At 36.0% G+C, this 23,734-nt stretch overlaps 1 protein-coding gene across 1 annotated transcript in view; it reads left to right on the forward strand.

Moving 5' to 3' along the window:
- Positions 1-925: 925 nt before the first annotated feature.
- abcc4 (ATP binding cassette subfamily C member 4 (PEL blood group)) overlaps positions 926-23,734 on the forward strand; it is a 31,796-nt gene continuing 8,987 nt past the window's right edge. The window contains exons 1-19 of the mRNA XM_026257203.1: positions 926-1,139; positions 3,733-3,843; positions 5,037-5,157; positions 7,351-7,575; positions 7,826-7,915; positions 9,708-9,871; positions 12,470-12,595; positions 13,230-13,479; positions 16,377-16,484; positions 16,800-16,889; positions 17,007-17,198; positions 17,699-17,793; positions 18,578-18,664; positions 19,205-19,301; positions 19,385-19,588; positions 19,975-20,112; positions 20,207-20,244; positions 21,485-21,612; positions 21,717-21,863. Of these exons, the coding sequence (XP_026112988.1) occupies positions 1,066-1,139; positions 3,733-3,843; positions 5,037-5,157; positions 7,351-7,575; positions 7,826-7,915; positions 9,708-9,871; positions 12,470-12,595; positions 13,230-13,479; positions 16,377-16,484; positions 16,800-16,889; positions 17,007-17,198; positions 17,699-17,793; positions 18,578-18,664; positions 19,205-19,301; positions 19,385-19,588; positions 19,975-20,112; positions 20,207-20,244; positions 21,485-21,612; positions 21,717-21,863 (2,485 nt within the window). The 5' untranslated portion in view covers positions 926-1,065. The remainder of the gene's footprint in view (positions 1,140-3,732; positions 3,844-5,036; positions 5,158-7,350; positions 7,576-7,825; positions 7,916-9,707; positions 9,872-12,469; positions 12,596-13,229; positions 13,480-16,376; positions 16,485-16,799; positions 16,890-17,006; positions 17,199-17,698; positions 17,794-18,577; positions 18,665-19,204; positions 19,302-19,384; positions 19,589-19,974; positions 20,113-20,206; positions 20,245-21,484; positions 21,613-21,716; positions 21,864-23,734) is intronic.

Raw genomic sequence — 23,734 nt, forward strand, 5'->3', positions numbered from 1 at the left:
TTTGTAGTACTTTTATTGGTCCCCATTTATTATAATTATTTGGAGAACATCAACCAGCATTATTCATGATGTATCTATTTGTATTTAACAGAAGGGGGAAATCCATTTGGGTTTGAAACAACCTAACAATAAGAAAATTTCTTTCAATTTTTATTTTTTTTATTTTTATATATTTAAAAGGTGAGATTTGTTTTGAGTTGCTTTCTTGTTTTTCTCTTTTTAGATACTCTAATTAAAGATGATTGTTTCCAGCACACTGCATGAGTGGGTTGTGTACTCAGAGCTAATAAAGAACAGATGGTAGACAAGAAGCCTCCTCACCCAGAAGTACATTCAATGCACAATTACACAATCAAATATATGGTATAATATATGGAAGCATACGGGTAGCAAAAAAAACAAAAACATTTTTTTCTCTCATGTGTCAGAATATTCCATCATAATATTTTTTACTTAAAAAAAATATTACAAATAAAATTACATACTTCACTTCTTCAGCAGTCCCACCTCAAAATCTGCTGTTTCATCCTTAGCTCGTTAATAGCGCACGTGCATATCCTACTAAAGTGAAGGTTTGACTCATAAATATTAATAAACCTACGTGACGTTGGTTCAAACTGGTAAATAAGCGGGCTACTGAGCGATGGGCTCCTGCATGTTAATTAGGACACTTGACGCAACACTCAAAGAGGGTTACCAAGCAACGTAACTATGCTCTAATTAATATTCATAAGACAGGTCTTCATCATAGTAGGATTCGTAATCATCTCGTCAGTTTGCTCTTAAGGTGCGCGTGAAGGATGTAAACGTCTTGCCTATTAGCCCCCGCTGAGCCAATCACGTGTGACCCAAAGGTTTGTCGAGCCAATGGGTGATCCGTCAGGGGCGGGGCTAACGTCTTATGCTCACAGTAGGAAATGAAGGGCTTACCTCCGCCTTTACTTGCCGACATGTGCATGTTAGAAAGTTACACAACTGTTTATAAGATAAATGTTCTCGCACTGATCGCAGGTTATGAGTGGGGTCCCAGTGTCCGGCTGAACTGCAGGGAGGAAGGCGATCGAAATGGAGCCGATAAAGAAAGATGCGAAGAGCAACCCTTCCGCCACAGCTAATCTCTTCTCACAGATATTTTTCTGGTAAGTTTTCATGCCTCTACGTTATACAGAAAGAGAGGAGAGGGACAGTTACATGACCAGCTTACGGTCTATTAATATGTTTTACCTTTTAAATTAAAAGGCTTTATTAAAGAATTTATGCTTTGGGATTATCGTTTCGTTATTTGTACAATGTGTGAAACTAAAGACATAAATTCAACCTCATTAAGAGGATTTTAAGTGTCTTTCCATCAGTTCTTTGAACATTCTTTTTGTATTCGTGTTAGTTTCATACATTTCTGAATTATTATTATTATTATTATTTATTAATTTTTTTTTTTTTTTTTACAAAAAGTCACCTTATTTGATATTATTTGAATTTAATCTTTATTTTAAACATCTTGAAAATAATTTAAGGGTTAGTTCACCCAAAAATCAAAATTATGACATTAATAATTTTCACCCTTCACCCTCATGTCGTTCCAAACCCCTGAGACCTCCGTTCATCTTCGGAAAACAGTTTAAGATATTTTAGATTTGGTCCCTCCATTGAAACCGTGTGTACGGTATACTGTCCATGTCCAGAAAGGTAAGAAAAACATCAAAGTAGTCCATGTGACATCAAAGGGTCAGTTAGAATTTTTTGAAGCATCGAAAATACATTTTGGTCCAAAAATAGCAAAAACTAAGACTTTATTCAGCATTGTCTTCTCTTCCGTGTCTGTTGTGAGCGCATTCACTGCAGTGTATGATATCCGGTTCGCGAACGAATCATTTGATGTAACTGGATCTTCTTGAACCAGTTCACCAAATCGAACTGAATTGTTTTAAACGGTTCGCGTCTCCAATACGCATTAATACACAAATGACTTAAGCTGTTAAAGCTGCTGTAGGTAACTTTTGTAAAAATATATTTTTTACATATTTGTGAAACCTATCATTACGTCCTGACAGTAGAATATGAGACAGATAATCTGTGAAAAAAATCAAGCTCCTCTGGCTCCTCCCAGTGGTCCTATTGCCATTTGTGGAAATTCATCCGCTCCCGGTAAGAAACAACCAATCAGAGCTGCGGTCACCATGAATCCATTTTCCAAACCGTGTTTTAGCTTGTCCTGAAACATTAGGGTGCACCTATAATAAGTGTTTATATTCGGAATATTTTAGATTGCTTCGGGGGTACTGCGGTGGAGTAACCCAGTACCTTTGTGATTCTTCATAGACCTAAACAGAAAGAAGTAGTTCCAGCTACGATGTTCTTCTGCAAGAGGCAAGCAGTTCTGTTTATTAACCGCTAGAGCGTCAAAAGTTACCTACCGCAGCTTTAACTTTTTTAATGTGGCTGACACTCCCTCAGAGTTAAAACAAACCAATATCCCGGAGTAATGAACACCGAGCCAAGCCAGATAATGAACAAAAGATTGACTCGTTCACGAGTCAAGAACCGTTTCTGTCAGACGTGTCCAATTTGAGAACCGAGGAGCTGATGATACTGCGCATGTGTGATTCAGCGTGAAGCAGACGGACACACAGAGCCTAACCGAACTGGTTCTTTTGGTGATTGATTCTGAACTGATTCTGTGCTAATGTTATGAGCCCAGGTAAACCGAAGGCTTGAATCAAAGTCAATGACGCCATTACGACGAGCGCAAAAAAACGGTGAACCATTTTCTTCAACCGGTTTATTGAATCGAACTGTCCAAAAGAACTACTGGTGATCCGAAAACCAATGCAACCGGTTCTTGACTTGTGAACGAGTCAATCTTTTGTTTGTTATCTGGCTCGGCTCGGTGTTCATCTTCACAGCAGTTCAGTCAGTGTACTGTTTGAGTACATGAATTACTCCGGGATATTGGTTTGTTTTAACTCACTTTAACTAAAAAAGTTAACACCTTAAGTCATTTGGAGATTAATGCGTATTGTAGACGCGAACCATTTAAAACAATTCAGTTCGATTTGGTGAACTGGTTCAAAAAGATCCGGTTACATCGAATGATTCGTTCGTGAACCGGATATCACTAAACTGCAGTGAATGCGCTCACAACCGACCCGGAAGAGAAGACAACGCTGAATAAAGTCGTAGTTTTTGCTATTTTTGGACAAAAAAGAGTTTTTTTTGATGCTTCAAAAAATTCTAACTGACCCTTTGATGTCACATGGACTACTTTGATGATGTTTTTCTTACCTTTCTGGACATGGAGAGTAGACCGTACACACACTTTCAATGGAGGGACTGAGGGCTCTCGGACTAAATCTAAAATATCTTAAACTGTTTTCCGAAGATGAACGGGGGTCTTACAGGTTTGGAAAGACATGAGGGTAAGTTATTAATTAAATAATTTTGATTTTTGGGAGAACTAAACCTTTAAGCTTAATATATTTTTATAAACTAATTAATAAATAAAAAAATAACTATAAAAAAATTACATTTTATTTATTTTTTAGAGGGCTACTTTGTTTGATCTAAAGTCATGTTTTCATAACCAAGTAAAATATTAGATATTTTTATGAAAATGTAATGACATTGTTTCCTTCTATTGATTTTGGTTCTACCACACTGACTTTGATTTGAAGGGTGAAACATTTAAAGCATTCTATTGACCAAATCCTCTTTTCTCTTCTCACTTGACATCAGCTGGCTGAACCCTCTTTTCCGTATCGGATCCAAGAGAAGACTTGAAGAAGATGACATGTATAAAGTGCTTCCAGAGGATGGATCCAAGAGACTCGGAGAGGAACTGCAGAGGTAAGTGAGCCGCTGGGAATAAACCGACTAATCAACAGGCTCAAACAAACCCTCAGAGTATTTATTCTGAAATATGAGAACGAAGGATAGTACCGTTCCCATTCACTGTTGGGAAGGAGATGGCCCACACCAGTTTGTGCATTATACAATGTTAAGTTCTTGTGAATATCTCTGTAATCATCCAGACGTTAACAATGTATGCATATAGAAATGAAGGAACGAGTTTAGGCTAGTTTAGTATTCCTAGAAGGAGTTGTAGTTGGGCACCAGAGACCGTTGATCCTGGTGGTGTGGATTAAGATCAGGCCCAGTAACCAAAGAAACTGTTCAAAATCCACAAGGGGTGTCTAATGAGCTACCACAACTCAAGAAGGTTTTTTTTTCTTCACCTTGAGGTTTTATTACATAGGAACAGATAAGCAGATAAATCATTCGCTGACCCTTTGTACAGAGGAGAAACCCGCTGATAATCAGCAGTCTCCTGCAAAGTTTTTATCTCCAGCCGTTAAAGCATGGAAATGAATGACAGTGAACACAATCCTGTCATTCATTAAAAAGGACCTCCACACACATCGTTTCTCCGGCCTCTAATCATGCACTTTAAAATGGATCAGTGCTGGTTTATTTAGCACAGAGCTCTGGGAAATGACCCTAATTAGTGAAGCTTTTATTGCGATTAGCTGCATGGAGTGCAGTGGGGCCGAGCGTAAACACAAATGTTCTGCCTTGAAGTAAACTGTTATTTGCAGATGTAGAATTTACTGCCGGACATTACTACTGGAAATCTGAAGAGGCTCAGTTTTGAAGATCCACCTTAGTTGTTTGCCTGATTTGGTTAAACGCTTTAGTTTTTGCTCAGGATTTGCTTATTATGTGCCTTGTATGCAGTACATTTATATATCACGTTGTTTACAAAATATATTCTTGTGACCTGTTCACCAGGTGGCCCTTGTGGTCCAGGACTGGACGTTATTTGATCCGCATTTTTTATCCTTTTAAGCTGTTATAATCAAGTTTTTTATCATTAAAAAAGCCAACACAAAATGTCTTCATAGAGAACTATTTTGTAGACTAAGTGTTAACAAGTTTTTCTGTATGTTGAAGTCGTCATAAGGTTAAGTTTTAGTTTAGTTAAGTTTGTCAGCATAATTTATTAAGCCTTACTCATCTTTTTCTTTTTCCCACACTCATAGCTACTGGGACCAAGAAATGGAAAAAGCAACCAAAGAACTCAGGACACCCAAACTCACCAAAGCCATTATCAGGTGCTACTGGAGATCATATTCGGTGCTGGGAGTGTTCACACTTATAGAGGTACGATGTTTTGTATGTGGTACACAAAGCAGTGAAGCTCCCCTTTAGTTAACTATAAGTCAGGTCTGTATTCACATTAAACTTTAAACTAAAACCATCGATGGCTGAATGACAAAGCACATTTTATATGTTCTGTTGATGATTCACCATCTTATCATGCATCACCTAAAGTGTTGTTTAAACAAAAACATCACATGGCACTCAATTTCAAGTGTGCTTATAGAAGATTTTATTAGGATGTAGTTGAAACACATCCAAGATCCAAGAGAAATGGTGATCAGAAACCAGCTGTTCCAGGGGTCTAGTAACAAATTTGTAGTTTGTGTGAATAATAATAGTTCACACACAAAAAAAAAAAAAAAAATATATATATATATATATATATATATATATATATATATATAAGACCATAGAGCTGCGGAAACAATTGAATGTGATTTTCATGTGCATCTTGTGAGTAAAGGCGCTCCTGTGATTAGTAGTATATATCCAGCACATGCGTTCAGATCAGGGTTGCCAGGTTTTCAAAACAAAACCTGCCCAATTGCTTCTCAAAACTAGTCCAATCGCTTTTCGTTCCAGGTGATAAAATACACGTTTTTTGACAGGGTTTCTTTAGTAAAATTCGAATTTTAGGGGCTAAATATCTCGCTATTGGGATTGACGTCGCTACAACCTGGGGACATGAAAAACAACTGGGGACTTGGCAACACTGGTTGGCCTTTACTACACAGAGCCGTAGTTCACTGACAATCGCAGGTGATTCATTGTCGGTTTTGAAAGCGATTTTGTGTAGCTTGTCAGTTCTGTATAGTAAAGGCCGCTCCACCAACAAAAAAAAGCAATTTTTTTCGGGGAACCCACAGAAATGCGATTGGGCTAGTTTTGGACTAGTTTTGAGAAGCAACTGGGCAGGTTTTGTTGTGAAAACCTGGCAACCCTGATCTGAACACAATTGATTTTTGCACAGCCCTAATCATAGACTGGTGTCCTTCTAGACCACTATCGGACGCTGTCTTTCATTAGATCGTCTGATGGAAAAGTGCTGCCAGGACATTGTGCAAAATATCTCCTCCTTTGTTTTACAGAATTACATGAGGGTGCCAAATTTCAAACTTTTTTTATAATCAGGCAATGCACATGAAAATGTGTTATACAATAGTGGTTGTCTGTGCACTGTTCACCTCACTCGAATGCAAACCTTTTGTTGCACTTTATTGTACAGCACAGACACTTACAGTGTACTTTCACAAGAAAGTACCAAGAAATATAAAGTAACTACTTGAAATTAAGGATTTCATTAGGTTCAGAATTAGTGCCTAGTTATCATAGAAAGTACATAGCGCCTATATATGCCACTTTGGAAAGAAAGGGACTTAATTTCTTAATTTCTTTTGATAAAACTATTGTTAGATACACTCTAAGGTTTGGCTTCACAACAACCAGCCAAAATAAAAGCTTGGTTTAACTTGAAGAAACTCTGACAGAATTATATCACTATTTTACAGAAGAATTCTTCTACTTCTAATAATAATAATACAGTTTATTTAAACATATTTTTATGGAATTTAACAAAATATTTTGTCAATGCAGGACTTTGTTTGCCCAAAAATCTAAAGATATTATTCAAATTTCATTTGATTGCATTTTAAGGTTAATTCAGTTGTTAAATGTTTATGCATCATCTTTAATAAATAGCCTAATACATTTGAATTAAACGAATAGTTTTTCCAAAAAAGTCATTTACAAACTGGGTAAGATTTTTTTTCTTCTGTTGAACACAAAGGAGGATATTTTGAAGAATGTTGGTAACTGAACAGCGGACGGGTTTATAGTATTTCATACTAAGGAAGTCAATTAATTTATTAAAATGTTAATAAATTACTATGTTTTTAAAGGTTTATTAATTCAGTTGATTTGATTTCCATTTTGCTTATCAGAATTGTATTCATCCATTAAAACAGCTTCCAGAAAATTTTTAACATGGATTTTGGAAAACATTAAAACTTGCCTACATGTAAAACAGGACTGTAAAATATGCTGCCACAGTTTCCTCCTATAATGAAGACGAGGGTGTGGATGTTTTTAGGAATGTGAACATCTAATCCGTTCAGCCTCGCATTGTTCTTACAAGTACAAAATATCATTTATTTCACAATGTTTTTATTGGATGTTTTTTCTTCCCCATTATAGGAGGTGATTAAAGTGATTCAACCCGTGTTTTTGGGAAAACTCATTCAGTATTTTGAGAGTTATGAGCCTGATAACATGGCAGCGTTGTATGAAGCTTATGGATATGCAGCAGGCATCTCTCTCTCCACTCTGGGTCTGGCTTTACTCCATCACCTCTACTTTTACCACGTCCAAAGAGCTGGAATGAAAATCCGCATTGCAATGTGTCATATGATCTACAGGAAGGTTAGATTTTCTTTAAAAAAGGTTTCAGTGATAGTAGCACCAGGATTATTAATAAATACCATATTTGTATAACATGATGTTTACATTGAAATTTGGGGTTCTGTCTTTTTTTTTTTCAAGTGTCCCCCTCCCCCATCTCTTTTTTGATAAAGTGCCTGTAGATATGAGCAATAAGAATGATTTATTTATTTTTGGGCTTGGCTGAGGGCAGTTCCTCAACATGGTTTCTGCAAATTGTTTCTTCTTTTAGGCGTTGTGCCTTAGTGCCACAGCCATGGGCCAGACAACCACGGGGCACATTGTTAACCTTTTGTCGAATGACGTCAACAAGTTCGATGAGGTAGGAAACTTCCAGAACTACTTCTCAAGGTTTATAGTCCCCGGATGTCAATTTCCTGTTTTTAAAGCAGCTTTTTTTTCTTTATTGGAATTAAATGTGTTACTTGTTTAGTCTGGGAATTGTTTTGTGTAGTTAATTTTCCAGTTAAAACAGCCCAAAGCAGCACAAATGATTTACCGTAAAGGGCTTGTGTTGTAACAGTTTGGCCAATGTTCGGAGTAGCAGGAGAGGTCACAAATAGGTTGTCTTAACCTCTTGTGCATTTACGATCTGACTTCAGTTTAATAGGAGATTAAAATGATTAGTTAAACATTTTAAACTGTTTTTATTAGCTGTGGTTTCTAACTCACCCATTAGTGTTCCTGTAGCTCAATTGGTAGAGCATCACATTATCAAGCGCAAGGTTGGGGGTTCGATTCCCCGGGAACACGTGATAGGTAAAAATTTATAGCCTGAATGGCACTGTAAGTCGCTTTGGATAAAAGCGTCTGCTAAATGCATAAATTTAATTTTAATTTAATCAGGCCAGTGGAGTATCCAGCAGTGGAGTTATCATCATTATGTGATATATGGCTGTGTTATGCAACATTACTTTAACACAGCTTGGTAAACATGTGACATGTTCATACTGTATGAGCAGTTATTCTGTGTATTTGTAGTAGGAAAGTCATTGTTCTACGTCTGTCCTTGGAGGCGTTTCTCTTACATGTACCAGCAGACATCAGAGGGGTTCTGTAAAGAATTGCAGGAAGTTCCGTTTTTGTTCTGTTCAAGTTACCCAAAATTTTAGAACTTTGAAGTTTAAGCTCCCTTTTGTAGATTCTAAAAATAATCTCTCTGTTTGTAATGTGGAATTACAAAAGCAGTACACCATGTCCTAAGTACTACACTAAATTGTTTCATGAACTATAACATGGTTTTGTGCTACTATGTAAGAGCTTATTAAATGATCCCCCTTTTTTTTCACAAAAGTTAGCATTTAATATCATCTAAAATTCAAACCTGATATACTATAAAGTAAAAACTACACAAATGTTGGAGGTTAATACTTTTGTACTTGTGTAGTCTATAGCATATATGGTACTCCATGGTTCATGTACTATCATATTTACATGGCAATCCAAGAACGTACATTAGTGTTCATCAAAAGTTTGGGGTCAGTAAAATTTGTTTTGAAAAAAATTAATACTTTTATCCAGTAATAATGCAAAAAGTGACCGTAAATACATTTTATAATGTTACAAATTATTCCTTATTAAAATGACTGCATTTCTTTTTAACTTACCTTTGCTTTATTTTTCAAAGAATCCCAATTACTTCTGATCTGAAGATTTCTAATCTAATCATTTTTATCAGTATATTGACAATTCAACATTGACAATAATTAGACATGTTTCTTGAGCAGCGTATTAGATTGATTTCTGAAGGATCATGTGACGCTAAAGACTGGAGTAATGATGCTGAAAATTCAGCTTTACAACACAACGTTAAATTACGTTTTTAAAATATTCAAATAGAAAATGGTTATTTGAAATTGTAACAAAATTTCACAATATTTGATCAAATAATTGCAGCTTTGGTGAGCATAAAAGATATTTAAAACATTAAAAAACGTTAAAAAAAAAAATTGGATCAACTCCAAACTTTGAATAGGTGTTTGTACTTTTCAAAAAATGAAATGTGGGGTTACTACAGTGCCACATCCAAACCAAATGTTAATAACATGGTATTTTTGGTTGGTGAATTAGTATGATGTAATTATCGGTTGTTTTGTTCCCACGTCTTTTCCCAGGTGACCATTTTTCTGCACTTCCTGTGGGTGGGGCCTCTGCAAGCCGCAGCTGTGATTGGTCTGCTTTGGCAAGAGATCGGAGCATCATGCCTTGCGGGCATGGCAGTTTTAATCTTTCTTATGCCACTTCAGACCATGTTTGGGAAACTGTTTTCAAAGTACAGGTACGATTTTAAGATTACTCTGATAGGAAACTTTTCAAATTGGATTAGGGAAAAAGATCACAAGATGCTCTCATGTCATGTTGAATAGTGTCAAGTAGGCTTCAAGCTTCAAGTAGGCTTTATTCTTACAGAAATTGCACGTGCGCAGTGTTACGTAATCTAGAAATAATTAATAGCTCAAAAGAACAGTTCAAGAGCTGAAGATGGTGTATTCTTCTATTATAGTTATTCTGTCTATGATGAGCTGTTAATCATCATCAAACAAGTCATTTATAACACTGAAAAAAAAACTAATTTAACCTGTTAAATGTCACCCCGTCCTGTATACGGGACGCCTACGTTGACTATACTATATTACAATCAAATCTAATCTAATCTTGACAAAATATGTATAGTTGGAAAGGTCTAAGACTCCCAAATATATATTTTACCAATATTTTTTGTTAAAAATTATGTAGGAAAAGTAATAGATGAATTTATGACAAGAGTGCACCCTCAGAAATCTACATTACAAAAGGAGCTTTGACCTTTGTTTAAAAAAAAGAATTCCTCGTTGCCTTTTTCCCTATCACATTTTAGAAATAATCAGAAGTTATATATCACTTGAAAACATAAAATCTCAAAATTCATCCTTCAAAACCCATTTTAAAATCAGACATTGCATTACCATGTAAATGGTACATCAAAATCATGTTACAAAATGTTTTCAGTCATGAATTATAAAAATTTAGGTTTGTATCATGCACATTCATGTCTATCTTCAAAAACATGAGTGACAGTTAACAGGTTAAAAAAACTAAATTAAGCAACCTATTGCAATCTAGTTAAGTTAAATCAGCTAGCAACCGAAAACTTGAAAACTTTAGTTAATCCAATTAAAACAGTTCAGTCTACTGAGTGTTAAAAGGTCTGTTAGAGCAACCAAAGATTTTTTTTAGCATTTACCAATGCTAATCTTTTTTAACAGTCCTCTTTCTTTAAGATTTACATTTATTTTCAAAGCCTTCTACATAATATGCCTCTTAAAATTAAAAGCAAACATTTATGCTAGTAGACAAATTCACCAAAATGATTCATTCACTGATTCGTTCAGTGACCATTTCTTCATATTAAACAAATACGCCAGCAGTTGGTGAAAAAAAGAGTGTCTTAAGTCAATGAACATATTTACTTGTGACAAAAACTGATTTTCATTTGAACTTCATTGAACGAGAAATGAGTCTTTTACAGTCTATGGTCAGTGGATTACGTAAAAGAGAACGATTTGTTCACCTAAAAGATTTGTTCACGAATGAACCATCATAGTGCAATTACTTAAGGTTACGATACGAAGGTCTAAGTAGCAGCGTAAATTCTGTGATGTCCGTGATGTGTGCATCACTACCGTGCACATATTCTCACTATTCTCATCCATGGTGAGGATCAGCACATTTTAAATCAGTAAAAATTTGAACTCTGATCCACATTAAAGCTAACTGACAGCAGCAGCTGCAGCGTAAATTAAGCCAGTAAAATTTAAAACAATTATACTATTTTAATAGTAATTACCATAACATTTTCAAGCTGCAGTGCATGCTGGGAACTTGTGCAATATTGTTGTGTAAAATAGTTTGTTCAGATGACTCAATTGAAGAAGTTGGGAGAACATTTGGATATGTTGTGAACAAATACTTGAGTGTCTAAGTGAGGTAAACAAAACAACTTTTGTAATCGACATGTTTAGAGTATTTTTGTTTAGTACACGCAAAAAAAAAATTACTCACTACTCCTACTAAATTTTTTTTGTTTAGGCTACTTTTTTGCATCGTTTAGATCTTTGCGAAAGATTAGATTTTTTTTTCAGTGAAGAAATTATTGTGGTGATCGGTCTTGCAGAAGTGCTCAAACACTATAAATCATAGTCACACGTTTAACCACATGCTCTTTCCTCTTTCTGCACAAAGTCTGAGATCAGGCTTCAGCTGAGGTTCAGAGACAACCTGAATATGATTCATCCATTAGAAATGTGTTTGTCAGATTATTTTAAAAAAAAAACTTTAAAGGAAAAGTAATATAAACAGAATGATTTTAAATTCAAATTCTTGAAAGGTGAAATATTCCAGGATTTCTTTAAAGTAATGTTAAAATCAGGACAATTTATTTTGCACTTTTACCTAAGAACTTATAAATACCAATAGATATCAGGTTTTTTCTTTCTTTTTTTTACTAACAAAGACGATACATTTTGCAAGTTAGATCATGATCTGATATCTGATTATTTAATTAAGTGATAATAATGTTTAAGTTAAGTGTCTGCAAGATAACTTGTGTCAGTAAATCTAAAGTATATCTGACTTGGGGTTAGGGTTAATACTTCATGTTTGATCAGGGCCATGTTAAAGGGATAGTTCACCTTTCATTGCAGGTCCCCATACTATTGAAAAAAAAAAACCTTTGCAAGTCAATGGGTCCTATTAACTGAAGGTGAACTATTCCTTTAAGATGTTAATTCTAGGACATGTTTAAACCAAGATGTGAATCCTGGTTTTTATTACAGGATTACTTTTATGTTTTAGAAAAGGCTATATGTCTCTGTAATCTTCTGTCTGTGTCTCACAGGAGTAAGACGGCAGCCTTCACTGACAATAGGATCCGCACTATGAATGAGGTGGTGTCTGGTATACGTATAATTAAGATGTATGCCTGGGAAAAACCATTCGCAGCACTGGTTAATGATGTACGAAGGTAAATGATATAGACTTATTTAATCTGTTTACACTCTGACATAGGTCAGCAGAATTATTGTCTGAAGATGAGAAATTGCCAAAGTTTTTTTTTTTTTTTTTTAAAGGACTTGTATTGATTTTTATTATAAAGATCTGTAAAACCTTGAGTTGGTCAAATGATATAATGATAGAAAACACCTGTGCCATTAAACTGTAAGCTGTGACTTATAAGTAAACACTTACTGTAGAAGACGACTAAAGCATTCCTTGAGGCAATGCTGAGAATGCAATGCAAGCACAATCCAATGCCATAAAATCACATGACTAGAACCAGTTGTGTTCACATTCTTTTGTACTGCTGTCCAGGACTTGGAGGAATGTTAGTATGTCAAAAAAATAAAGTTTTAATGATGTTTATCAAAGTAATCTCAGTTTTATCCTTGCGATGCCACAAACAATGCTTCTTTTAATCTTATCTGTGGTTTTGTTTGTAATGTCTTTTTGACTATGAAAAGACAGAATGAACTTTATTGTGCAGGCCAACCTTGTAAAGTGTTTCTGTGCAAGGCCATCCATCTCTTGGACATAATAATCTTTATGATTCTTGGGCATTAGTAGCTAAAATCTCTTTTTTGTTTGTTTGTTTCTTGTAGAAAGGAGATCTCAAAAATCATGAACAGCTCTTACCTCCGAGGACTGAACATGGCCTCGTTCTTTACGGCGAATAAAATCATCCTGTTTGTGACGTTCACTGTGTACGTTCTGGTGGGCAACAAAATCTCTGCCAGCCGTGTGTTTGTGACCGTGTCGCTGTACACCGCTGTCCGCCTCACCGTTACTCTGTTCTTCCCTGCTGCTATTGAGAAAGTGTCCGAGGCTGCCATCAGCATCCGAAGGATCAAGGTACGAACGCCATCATTAACCCTCATTTAAATATATATATATATGCATATACACGTATACATTAAAAAAAAAGATATATATATATATATATATATATATATATATATATATATATATATATATATATATATATATATATATATATATATATATATAGATATATAGATTTAGATATATAAAGATAGATACAGGTACACACAGTGCCATGCAAAAGTTTGGGATGATTACATATAGTCCACAAGACTATAAAAAAAATAGCTGACAGTATTAAAATAACCCCCTTCAAAAGTTGGTGAACCCTTGGTTACCTGGATTATTCATGACTCTTTTTATTTATATATATATATATATATGAGTCCCTTGTTTGTTCTGAACGATTCAACTGAGCACTGTTCTTCAGAAAAATCCAGATTCTTCAGCCTTCCAGCATACAGTCCAGCAATGGCTGTATGATTTTGAGATCCATCTTTTCACACTGAGGACAATTAACTCAAACATTAACTGATGCTTCAGAAGGAAACACAATGCATTAAGAGCCAGGATGTGAAAACATTACATATTAACTAGGGGTGTAACGGTTCACAAAATTCACGGTTCGGTTCGATACGATACACTGATGTCACGGTTCGGTTCGGTTCGGTTCGATACGTTTTAGATACAGCAAAATGTAAAAACATCTCAACTTTTCAGAATGCCGCAAGCGCACCGCGGGTCATGTGACAAGAACCAACCAATCAGCTTCATCCTTTCCCGTAACAACGTTGAGAGCTCAGCCAAGATGAAGGAACAGCTGATCATAGTTGTATATGGATTGCAATTTTGAAATAAATTCAGTAGCAGAGCTACTGCAAGCGATTTTTAGAGCTGCAAATCCATTTATCCTTCGCTGAAATTTCCGCGTCTCATGGAGAGAGCACGTCATTGTTGCTTAGCAAAGACAGACGCCTCAGGAGAAAGACGCGCTTAGCGTTTTCCATGCGTTTTTAGGCACGATATGTGAACGGCCCCTAAGGCGCTCGCTCACTCAGCACGCGCTGAAGGCTCGTTGCAAAATGTCTAATGCATTTAACAGACCAGAAATATAAGATCCTAAAATAACCAACAGGTCTGGTGTTTGGGTTGGATTCCCTGTAAGCTATAGTGTCTAAATGCTGCAGGGATAGTTTGCTGCGTGCATGTTTCTCCTTTTTTTCGTCTTTTCCCAGATAGTACTGACGCATATATCCCAGATATTCCCGCTGGTTTTTTTTTTTTTTTTTTTTGTAATCCCGCTGGTGTACCCTGTCATGTTGCAGATGCGACATACCGTTGTTTTTTTATCCACCACTCTCTTGCCATCACCATTATAGCTTAAAGGGAATCCAAAGTGCACCCAAACACCAGACCTGTTGGTTATTGGAGGATCTTCTCATTTCTAGTCTGTTAAACGCATTGGCTATTTTGCAACGAGCCTTCAGCACGTGCTGAGTGAGCGAGCGCCTGCTGAGTAGCCTAACATAAACATATAAGATGGTGTTTTTTTCTTCTTCGGGAGTGTCAGGGGCGTTGCCTGTTACGTTGTTTGGGTTATTGGGCTACCTTGTTGAACGCAAATCATTATATTTCTTTCTCTCTCTTTTTTTTTTTTTTTTCAAATATAATTAATTACTCCAACGAACCGTTCGGTATACATAATGCGTACCGCGTACCGAACCGAAAGCGTCGTACCGAACGGTTCAATACGAATACGCGTATCGTTACACCCCTAATATTAACCTAGCATACTTTTATTTAGAGCGTAGCATACTAACTACTAATACACTGCAGTTGTTTAGAATGTGTAGCTTTAATTTATAGCTAATAAAAATAATTAATTGAGATTTCAATAATAATTCTGTGTTGTATTTAAAATAGTTGCTTATATTTTATTATTATATAATTTTACAAACAAATCTAAAATTGACATTGAATGATTCTGATTTGATTACTTTGTGTAAACGGTGACTAATAACGGATAATGTATTGACAGTATCAAGGTCGCGTCAGCTGGGGCTCGTGCAGCCGTCTGACTCGCGGAAAAATCAACACTATAAGCGCAACAGCACACAAAGAAACAAACATGAATAAACATACTGTGGTAGAGAAAAATATAAACTATTTCATTTGAATAGTAACAACCATAGTGTCTTATTATTCTAACTTTTGATTATTGATCACATGTAAGAATTAGACGTAAATGGAGACATGTACATTTAATCAGTTTAGGAAAATATTGTCCTTCATAAAGTTAAAAAGTGTAACAGCAATCAATTAAAGGCAAATATAAAAAATATGCTGATAAAAGTAATACTTGATAGAGCACTGATGAGACTGCTTCAGAGTAAATTACATTTGTGCCAAAAAAGGACAACCTCATGTCAAAGCTGAATATCGAGCCCTGTATATAATATATTGTTATACTTGTATATTTATAATTAAGTTCTATTACACAAATGTATTAAATAAGCATTTAATACCAACAAATGAACTGAAAGCTGATTTGCCAAGACTACGGTAATAACGTCTAAATCTCTGGCTGCTCTGGATGTGCTGAAGGTGTCATTTTCAGGGTTAATTTTAGATCTACTGCAAAGTTCCCACTGACACAGCTAATGTTACGCAAGTCATGAACCTGCAGATTTTGTAATCATGGAGTGTCTGCTTAGAGAAGGGAGCCTTTATATACAAAGCAGATGATTCATTTCCGATTTGACCCCACATTGAACCCACTTCTACTAGTCGGACAGTCCTAATTTGTGTTAACCAAAGAAACTCCAAAGTGCTGCGGCTAGACTATCAGTGTTATTACAGCATATTTTTGTGTGTGATGGTCTTGTGTTCATGCATCATAAGTGTCTGGGTCTTTCTCTCACGTGCAGAAGTTCCTCTTGCTCGATGAGCTTGTGAAATCTCACGTTCCACTTACTCAGGAAGATAAGAAAGAGGCGTCTGTGGAGATACAGGATCTCATATGCTACTGGGACAAGGTGAGTGCAATGTGACAAGGCCCTTGAAAAGTACACACACCTTCAACCTGAGTTATCATTTTGAAAATGCAGAACTAGAAGCTGCTATAGTGTCCATCAAGTAGTGGAAGTTTTCTTGAAATTTCCTCAAAAAAACAAAGAAGTGTAGTCTGGATGCCGTTTCCATCCCAGAAGCATGTTATAGTGTTGTCGTTTTTTGTCAAAGTTAATAGATGTATTCATAAGTGTAGCATTTATATAAAATGTATCACTGCCCCCCCCCCCCCTTTTTTTGTTGTTGAAGTTATTTTATATTTTCTCCTGTCTACTTCTCAGTCTCTAGATGCGCCGACATTACAAAACCTATCTTTTACTTTGAGGCCCGGTCAACTTCTAGCTGTTATTGGTCCTGTGGGGGCTGGAAAGGTGAGTCACAATAACTTCATTCTCTCATTTCACTTTTACAACATTGCTTTTTAAGATAGAAGTGATTCTGGCAGTCATGAGTGTTATTAGTTATTAATCTTGACCTGTCTCCTGCAGTCTTCTCTCCTCAGCACTGTTCTGGGGGAGCTTCCACCTGAAAAGGGTGTGGTAAAGGTCAAAGGTGAGCTGACGTACGCCTCCCAGCAGCCTTGGGTTTTTCCAGGAACCATTCGGAGCAACATACTGTTTGGAAAGGAGCTGATGCCCCAGCGATATGAGAGCGTCCTCAGAGCCTGTGCACTCAAAAGGGTGAGATGCGTATTCGTTCATTCATGGTCAAGAACTTATTTTATTTATGCTCACAGCAGCTGCATTTAATTGAGCAAGCATGCCATAAAAACAATATTATTAGAATTTAAAATAACTTTTCTTTATTGTAATATATTTTAAAATGTAATGTATTCCTTTGGAGTAATGATGCTGAAATTCAGCGTTGCATCAGTCCTCAGTGTCACATGATCCTTCGGAAATCATTCTAATATTCTGATTTGCTGCTCAAGAATTTTTTTTTTGTTATTAATATTTGAAATGTTTAATATTGTTGTGGAAAGTAGATGCAAAAAATAAGTCCTTGTAAAAATATAAATGTATTTACTGTCCATTTTGGTCAATTTAATGCATCATTGCTAGTTTAAGTATTTAGTTTTTTCTCCAAAGTTAGAAAACTTTAACTGGACATCTTCACTGTAAAGTTCAGGTTATTGTAAGCTGTGGTGAACTAATGCTGTAGTTCTTTCTGTGTTGTATAGGACATGGAGCTGCTTCCTGACGGGGATTTGACTGTGATCGGAGACAGAGGAGCAACTCTCAGTGGAGGACAGAAAGCTAGAGTCAACCTGGCCAGGTATCCCAAACTGTCAATTTAAAAAAATATGTATTTTATTTTAATACAAATTCTGTAATACAATTTAACCTCAATGGATAAATTATAGTGTGTGTGTGTGTGTGTGTGTGTGTGTGTGTATATATAAATATACACGCACACAGGTTTTTCCAAGTTTCTCGTTCTCATAGGCTGTATTTATTTGACAAAAAATTTACATTTTTAGACACCAGAAAAAATACTTATTTTGTGAAATATTATTGCAATTTCAACCAACAGTTTCTGTTGTAATATACTTTCATATGTTTTTTAAAACTTTTTATTCATCAACGAATCACAGGTTCCCAAAAAAATATTAAGTAGCACAACAGTTTCAACACAGAGAATAAATCAGTATATTAGAATGATTTCTTAAGGATCATGTGACACTGAAGACTAGTTTAATGTAATGGCTGAAGAAAACGCAGCACTGCGTCACAGAAATAAAATATATATTAAAATAGGAAACCAATATTAGAAAAACATTCTTTATTTATGATAAAATAAATAGCCTTGATGAGCAGAAGAGACTCCATTAAAAACAAAAAATCTTACTGATCCCAAATTTGTGCATATGTGAATTCAGAGGACAGCATAATGGACATCCTGATGTTATATTTCATGTATATGATAATATTTTGTAATGTGTATAACATATGTAATGGAAATAATTTCTTAATATGTGAACTAGCACATACTTGCTAATAGGAAAGAATATTTAAGAGCTGTTTTGTTGGATTTTGCTACATAACTGTTTGTTTTATAGGGCTGTGTATCAGGATGCTGATATTTACCTGTTGGATGATCCATTGAGTGCAGTGGATGCAGAAGTGGGTAGACACCTATTTGAGCAGTAAGTCCATACTCTTCATCGATCCTGTTGTGTTTTACTGTTGCTATTCGTAAGGTTCTTTTTAGGTACATTGAAAGCTTTTAGTTTTCAGAGACAGTCATGCTCCAAAACGAGCAAAGTAAACCATGAACACAATGAGGCATTAAATTGATCAAAAGCAACCATAAATCATCAAAATAAATAAATAAATGCACACATGTTTTCAACAGAAATGTTACTTGAGCATCAAAGCAGCATATTAGAAAGATTTCTGAAAAATCACATGACACTGAAAACTGAAGTAATGATGCTGAAAATTCAGCTTTGCATCACAGGAATAAATAAAATTTCAAATATTAAAAAAATAGAAAACGTTTATAATTTTTATAATATTTCACATTATTGTTTTTCCCATATTTATGATCAAATAAATGGGGCCTTGGCGACTGAATTAATAAGAGACCTCTTTCAAAAACATGAAAAAAAACTTCCCAACCCCAGATTTTTGAACTAAGAGTGTTTCTTTGCAGTAAGTGCTAAGAGCTCTGATTGTTCTTGCAGGTGTATTTGTGGTATCCTGAAGGACAAGCCCAGGATCTTGGTTACTCACCAGCTGCAGTACCTGAAGGCCGCAAATCAGATCCTGGTTTTGAAGGAGGTGAGCTGGAACCGCACACACCAGTCAATCTGCATTCCACCTGTGAATAAATGAGCCAAAATGAACTCGTGTTGCTCTCTCAGGGTCACATGGTGGCACGTGGCACATACTCGGAGCTGCAGCGATCGGGAGTGGATTTCACCTCTCTGCTGAAGAAGGACGAGGAAGAAGAGGGTGAAAAGGGAGAGGCTCCTCGCTCCCCCCGCAGCCGCACGCTCTCCCAGAACTCGGTCCGGTCGCACACCTCATCTGTTCTGTCTGTTAAAGATGAATCTGATCAGCTGCCGGTACGTGGGACTTTTCTTTTATTTTTGGGTGAACTTTTCCTTTATCGTTCACATTTGCAGCTCAGATGGGTCAGTAGCTCCATCTAGTGGATGGGTGGGGTGTTACTTACTGCCTGATTATAAAGAAAGACATTTCCTCCAAGTGAAAATATCAAATAGTTTTTCGGTTGTGGCTAGAAATTATAGCTAAAACTGGAAGCTAAGAATAAATTTTTCTACCTATTAGATTGTGTTTTATTAATGTCTACTCCTACCCCTTACAATAATGCAAAAACAGTAATTATTGTTGAACAGTGTGACAAAATGTACACTATATTTACGTGTGCATGTTAAGTAGCCGTATCGCTGTACGATCTAGCCTTCACTCTGTTTTTCCTCATGGGTAGGTGGAGCATGTGCATACCATGGCCGAGGAGACACGCATTGAGGGGACCATCGGCTTCCACGTGTACTGGAAATATTTCAGAGCTGGAGCTAACGCCCTGATGCTGATTTTGCTTGTGCTCCTCAACTTGCTGGCACAGGTATGAGAGACAGCACTGTTCCTGCGGTTATACACTGAAAGAGCTCTCTCTCACAGTTAAGAGTTTCATGCCAATGTCTTCTTCTGCTCTGTAGACTTTTTATATTCTTCATGACTGGTGGCTTTCATACTGGTGAGTGATCTACAATATTAATATCTGTGCAGCTATGCTTTTATTTTTATGCATAAAATTTATACATAAAATATACATAATGCAGATTGGGTTCTGTAAGATGAATATATATAACTTCTTTCTTTCTTTCTTTTTATTTATTTATTTTGTATAAATTAATACAATGCATTAAATTGATCAGAAATGACAGTGGAGACAATTTATTTAATGTAAAAAAAAAAGAGAAATCTTGATATTTTGGGCTTTCTATTCAAAAGATCAAATAATCTAGAGAAAAATATCACAGCTTCCACAAAAATATTAAACCGCACAATTGTTTTCAACACTGATGATGATAAAAAATGTTTCTTGAGCAGTATATCAGAATGATTCCTGAAGGATCATGTGACACCGAAGACTGGAGTAATGATACTACAAATCCTTGATCACAGGAATAAATTACATGTTGAAATATATTGATGTAGAAAATAACCATTTTAAATTGGATTTTTGCTGTATTTGTGATTGGATAAATGCAGCCTTAACATAAGCCTTAATATAGATGTTATTATTTTATTATATTATATAATGTTATTATATTACACAGAGTGAAATGTAATTTATTCATTAAATTAAATGTTTTTATTTGCACATTGTTTCAGTTAAAATTATCCATACATTTTAAATGTGCTTAAAGAGTTAGTTCACCCAAAAAAGAAAGTTAGTCCATGTTTTACTCACCCTCAGAGCATCCTAGGTGTCTATGACTTTCTTCTTTCAGACGAATCCTATCAGAGGTGTGAAATGTTTTATATAATGTAAATCTTATGGATGATACTGAACCTTTTTGCCATGTAAATAGCCATGATGCTTACATGGCGTAAAAAACGTAATAAACAAACAAACAAACCAATCAGAATTGTATTAAAAACTATCCTGGCTCTTCCAAACGTTAGCCGGGGGCCGTGTGATGCACGTTTTAATATGGACGGATAAGCTTTATTTAACTACTTTTGGACTGTTGAACAAAAACACCCACCTACTCCCATTCTAACATTTGGAAAAGCCAGGACGATTTTTAATACACTTCCTATTGGATTAATCTGAAAGTAGAAACACATATACACCTGTAATGCTTTGAGGGTGAGTAAAACATGGGTTCATTTACATGTTTGGGTGAACTCACCCTTTAATACATTAGATGGACATGATGTTCTGGTGTTTAGCAGCTACCGTAATGTCATTATGTCATGACTGACAGGGCCACAGAGCAGGAGAAGCTGGACTTTTCTACCCTTAACATCAGTTCCACCACCGGCACAAATGGCACTTTCGGCACTAACACAACTCAAGAGCTCAACCTGGATTTCTATCTTGGCATCTATGCAGGTATGCTCATGATCAAATTCATCAGAAGTAGTAAAATACAAATATAGACATGTTGCATGTGTCTCCCATTGCTAATGGAGATTTGTGTGTCTCGTGTTCATCAGGTTTAACAGGAGCCACCATCATCTTTGGCTTCATGCGTGGTCTGATTATGTTCAACATTCTCGTGAGTTCAGCGGAGACATTACACAACCGCATGTTCAACAGCATCCTGAGAACCCCGGTCCACTTCTTTGACATCAACCCCATTGGTGAGTGCAAGAACACCAATGACTCTACTCTTATGATCCTGTGTCTATCCAGTTGACCAACAGAGGGCGCCACTTCCTGTGAAACATACTTTGGGTAACTTATCTGTCCTGTGCTGCTGTTCCTGGAAAACCTCTGTTGATGTTTAATTACTGCCAGAGGAGTTGCCAACAAACAAAAACCCTCATACATGAACTCTTTAAAGTTTGTCCGTCAACACAGGGCTTTTTCAAGAAGTACTGTTGTAGAGTGATGGTAGGGCCATGGAGCTTTGATAGAATAGATAGAGGTTCAGTATTATGATTTATTAATTGTTATTAAAGTAATCAGATCAAGCATGCCGACTGTAGGGCTGCACGATAAATCGCATGCGATATTTAATGTGCATCTTGTCAGTATACTTTCATTCAGTATGCTTAGAACATGGTTTTGATCATCCCTACTCCTAATAATATATGAATTATCCAGAGTTGTATTACATATAATTAATGAACAGGTTGCTTTCTCGGGGAAAAATGATATATATATATATATATATATATATATATATATATATATATATATATATATATATATATATATTATATTCCTAATAATGGGTGGTCATTATTTAAACGTGCAAGACAAAGTCATGCTGATATGGCCAGTATAATGCAGTTCTTTCTCACCTTCTAAAGAGCAAACAACAGAGCTAGGTTCTGTGTCATTGAGGGCTGCTTATCGGGGTGTTACTATTGATAACATGAGCAAAAGAGCATTTATAAGTCTCAAAAGTCTAATAGATAGTTTTATGGCCGCTGAAGAGTCAGTTGGAGCCCTTATTCATGATACTGTTATCAGCAGCGCACACACAAGGCACAATTACAGTGGGAGGCACTTACAGAAATCACATACTTTGGGGAAACTTTTATGGCTGGAAAAAGCTTGTGATGTGGATTAGTTGACACAACTACCGTATCCTGGGTCTCGGCGGCGCTCTGGCCTGTTTCACTAGTAATCTATGCTCTCTGGTGATGAAGAATGGGTAACACTTGTGGGGGTTTGTAATGTCTGCCTCTTCTTTGGTACTTGTAATTAAAGCATCATTAGCGGTAAACATTTCTGACAAATGACAAGCAGATATCCATCATGGTTGACTGAGTTCTCCTTTGTTTGCGTTATTTGTGTTTAATCTGCCATTTATTATCCTCCCAGTCACTATCATAGGTTAAAGGCCTTTATAGCCAGAGTTATCATAACCAGTTAGATAAGAAATGGCAATAAGGGATTGTTATTGATAAAATAATATAACAGAAAAGTTAGCACAGCGTGTCACTGTTAGCATTTCAGCCTGTTTTTGAATTCGTGATGATTTCGTCACTATTCCTGAATAAGATTGTCCAAGATCAAGAAAATGAGAGATATTACAACTAATTTGGTATCTTGTTAAAGGGTTAGTTCATCCAAAAATTTTAATGAATCCATAAATTACTTAATCTGAAGTCATCCTAGGTGTATATGACTTTCTTCTTTCAGACAAATTCAGTTGGAGTTATTTAAAAAGAATTGTCGTTGATCTTTCAAGCCGTTTGATGAAACTCAGTGGGTGTTGCACTGCATCGCTCCAAGAGAAGTTTAATAAAAAGCTCATCCATTAAAAAAAGTGTCTCACACGGCTCCGAGGGGTGAACAAAGGCCTCGTGTAGCAAATCAATGCATTTTTGTAAGAAAACTATCCATATTCAAAATGTAATAATCACTTTAATCTAGCTTGGGCTCACAGTTGTAAATTATGCAGTTCCGGGGGAATGATGTATGAGGTCAGCTTTTCGCCTCCACAGAAGGCCTTTGTTCACCCCTTGGAGCCGTGTGAGACACCTTTTTTTTTTTTTTT

This window comes from Carassius auratus, chromosome 6 (assembly GCF_003368295.1).
Source record: "Carassius auratus strain Wakin chromosome 6, ASM336829v1, whole genome shotgun sequence".
In the NCBI taxonomy this organism is placed as follows: domain Eukaryota; kingdom Metazoa; phylum Chordata; class Actinopteri; order Cypriniformes; family Cyprinidae; genus Carassius; species Carassius auratus.